Source organism: Geospiza fortis, unplaced genomic scaffold (assembly GCF_000277835.1).
Source record: "Geospiza fortis unplaced genomic scaffold, GeoFor_1.0 scaffold85, whole genome shotgun sequence".
NCBI classification, from domain to species: Eukaryota; Metazoa; Chordata; class Aves; order Passeriformes; family Thraupidae; genus Geospiza; species Geospiza fortis.
In genome coordinates, this window is record NW_005054358.1 from 2,102,917 (window position 1) to 2,106,703 (window position 3,787).

Here is a 3,787-nt window from a genome sequence, read left to right on the forward strand (position 1 = left end):
GCGCTGTCCGCGGGGTTGGATTGAGCTGGCCACGGTGCTGAAACCAGGCTGGGCACAGTGCTGAAACCAGGCTGAAACCAGGCTGGCCACGGTGCTGAAACCAGACTGGGCACGGTGCTGAAACCAGGTGACCGTGGTGCTGAGCCGAGCTGACCACGGTGCTGTATCCGGGCTGACCATAGTGCTTGAGCTGAGGTGATGGTGGTACTGAGCTGAGCTGAGCACAGCGCTGGGATGAGCTTATCAAGGCGTTGAGCTGAGCTGAGCACGGCGCTGAAGCCGGGCTGACCATGGTGCTAAGCTGAGCTGACCGTGGCGTCGAGCTACGCTGACCATGGTTCTGAAGCCAGGCTGGCCACAGCGCTGAGCTGAGCTGAGCTGACCATGGTGCTAGGATGAGCTTATCACGGTGTTGAGCTGTGCTGACCACGGTTCTGAAGCCAGGCTGACCACAGTGCTGAGCTGAGCTGACCACGGTGCTGAGCTGAGCTCCCCGCGATGCCGAACCAATCTCTCCACGCTGCCAAATCGAGCTCTTCGGGGGCTGAGCGGAGCCCTCCAGGGTGTTGTGTCTGCGGCGCGGCTCGGCGCTGTCCCTGGTGCTGAGCCGAGCTCTCTGCTGCGCTCAGAGGAGCTCCCCACGGTGTTGAGCTGAGCTCTCCGCGGTGCTGGTTCCATCTCCCCACTGTGTTGGGTCCATCTCTCCATGGTGCTGATCCCATCTCTCTGTGGTCCTCGGTCCATCTCCCCATGGTGCTGAGTCCAGCTCTCCATGGTGCTGGTTCCATTTTCTCTGTGGTGACTGCTCCATCTCTCCATGCTCTGGGTCCATCTCCCCACAGTGCTGGTTCCATCTCTCTCTCCATGCTCTGGTTCCATCTCCCCATAGTGCTGGGTCCATCTCCCCGTGGTGCATTCCATCTCCTCGTGGTGCTGGTTCCATCTCTCCATGCTCTGGTTCCATCTCTCCATGCTCTGGGTCCATCTCCCCATGGTGCTGGTTCCATCTCTCCATGCTCTGGTTCCATCTCCCCGTGGTGCTGGTTCCATCTCTCCATGCTCTGGGTCCATCTCTCCATGCTCTGGGTCCATCTCCCTGTGGTGCTGAGCAGAGCCATCTCCTGCCCTCGGCCCCGCTGCTGCCCCTGGCACGGCTCCACCCTGGGAGAGCTGGGGCTCAGCACAACTCAGGGTGGGAGATGGTGACAAAATCAAGGGGGGACCTGGGGCTGGATTTGGATTCTTTTCTCTCCCCACTTCCCTCCTACATCCCCAAAGGGTGCTGAAGGTTTTATTCTCAGTGAGAGCAGGCATTGCAATCGAGCTGTAATTCATGTTTTAGAGCTGGATAGGTACTCTAAATTGAACTTTTTGTGCCCATCCCTTATTTGCACCATGTGCTGAAGTTAAATGTTTCTGAAGAAAAATTCAGCAGATGGTGTTTAGTTGTATAATCTATTTGGAGGCAATTTAGCTTATCAATCTCATTGAAAATCAATATGTATTAATAGTTTTTTATTTCCTTTGGACCTTTTGCTTTCTTGCTCCCAGATTCCTTGAGCAGCTCAGCTTGTGTGAGTCTCTAACTCTCTTACAGAAGAGAAGTGCCAATTTCCTACTTGTCTTCCAAACACACCCCAGAAAGAACTGAGGAAGTCAAGGAGACAAATGTCTTAAAAAAATATGAGAAACCTTAGAATGCTCAATTAATGCAACTCTGTGGGTAGAAACAGGATTTGGATGGGGTTCTTCTCGTGTTGTCCAGTGTCTTCTTTAACTTCTGGTCCCCACTCCATTTGAATACATGATTTTAGCTACAATCATAGCCAATTGTATTGTGCTGGCTCTGGAACAACATTTGCCGGATGGAGACAAGACACCGATGTCAGAGAGATTGGTGAGTCGCATTCATTCATTTTCTTTTTTTATTTCCCTAGTCTAATACAAAAAGCAGTCGGCCACTGGCTGTTGTGAGTGTTTGGATGTGTTTTAAAGATCCACACGTAAACAGACAGGCACTGATCTGACAATCAGAACAAATCTGTCACAGCAAGGATAACTGTCCCCTCCCAATCCCATCTGCACAAGAATGCTTCATCACTCCAGCCAGCCCTGCCCAGCCACGGAGAGAGCTGGACCTTGTCTTATGATCCGAAGGGCTTCAAACTTAGGTTGCCTCTAAACCAGGACAGGAAGGAGCTGAGGAATGCTTAGAATTATCTTTGGAATCAAATGAACTTCTTTTAAGTTAAGTTAAAATTTTAATTTTCCCAGGGAGTGGTAGAACAGAGTAACCTTTTAGGATTTGTGTGTCTCTTCCTGCCACAGCACAGATCCTTCAAAGAAAACTTTGTGTTCAGATGATTACACTTCCTTTCCAAAAAAAAAATGCAACCAGCCTTACAGAGAAAAATAATTTACCCGCAGGCTTTATGGTAATGAGTCCAATTACCTTATTTCAAAAGAAAATGGAAGAATAGCTTCAAAATAATTCTCCCATTTATCATCACTGTAGGAAAACTGTGTAATTCTTGGTTTGATTTTTCTCCTTTTACTCTCCTCTACTTTTAATGATCTGGAACGTCTTGCATGCCTAAATGCATTCATCCTGCATGTTCAAAGGATGGGGAAATAGGGATCCATATGTGTTTTCCATGTAGATGCTATATTATGCAAACAAAGATAACATTAGGCTTGCTGCCAGAAACGAGAGCCTCTGAATAGTGCTTGCTGCAGTTCCCAAGGATGGCCCATGCCAGTGGGCAACTCTCAGAATCTCACTCTCCAGAAGCAGGAAAAAGTGTGTTAGTGAGGAATCTGGAGAGTCAGGGTCAGAGTTTGGTGCTGGTTTGGAAATGGATCCACTCCTGCTGGCTGCCCTCCTGCACGGGGCTTGCTTTCTCTCTCTGTTGGAATTATTTTTAATTAAGAAGACATGAAGATAAAATAAATCAATGATTGTATGTAGATCTTTCTGCCATTAAACTTGTCTTTGTGTGCTTTGGGGTTGGTTGGCAAGGCCAGCCTGGGGGTGTGAGCAAAGCACAGGTTCAGAGCCAGGACTGAGCTGGGGAAGTGCCTTCCATGGATATAAACAAGGAAAAGCAGTTTCAGGGACGTTCTGGCTTGGCAATCCTTTGGTTCATGTTGGTTTTATGTTTCTCTGCATCCCTCGATTTATAAGGGCATCCTAGAGGTATTTTATTGTCCTTTTCCCAGTGTATTAATTCCACTTTACAGCACACACACCTTCAGATCGTGCCTAAATCATTCCAAAGAGGGGCACTGACATTGCCACCAAGCAGTGTGAGAGAGCTGAGCGAGTTAAATGCACAATCTCTGCCCTGTTGGCTCTGCCTCAGAGAGGAAGGAAGAATTAACCCCTCATTTTTGTCCCAAGCACTGTTATGTATGGTCCAGATATCCTGAAGCCATTTTAACTACAGCACACTTGGAACTCTGAAGTACAAAGTGGTTTTTCATAGAGTAGCACCGAGAATCTTTACAAGTCATGAAATACCTTTTATTTTCAACATAAGCTGGAAAGAATAAGCATTGTGAGCAAGAAAAACTGTCTTCTAGTTTTCAAAGTGCATCCTCTTTAGAATTCTCCTGTTACTTCTATAAACTGGAAGTTGTTTCATCAATAATGTTACAAATCTGTGTTAAACCACAGTAGGGAAACATTCCCATACATTTCCCATACATTTCCCATTTTCAGGTCCATTCAGGCAAATTCTAAGTCCATGCAGAACAGCAGGTGCTTTATTGCTGTCTTTAGCAGGAA

General features: G+C 47.6%; 1 protein-coding gene across 5 annotated transcripts in view; it reads left to right on the forward strand.

Moving 5' to 3' along the window:
* The window catches only part of CACNA1B (calcium voltage-gated channel subunit alpha1 B), a 330,258-nt gene that overhangs the window by 1,603 nt on the left and 324,868 nt on the right, over positions 1-3,787 (forward strand). For all 5 annotated transcript variants that reach the window (XM_031059209.1, XM_031059210.1, XM_031059211.1 and 2 more), the window contains exon 2: positions 1,792-1,897. In XM_031059209.1, coding sequence (XP_030915069.1) covers positions 1,792-1,897 — 106 coding nt within the window. The remainder of the gene's footprint in view (positions 1-1,791; positions 1,898-3,787) is intronic.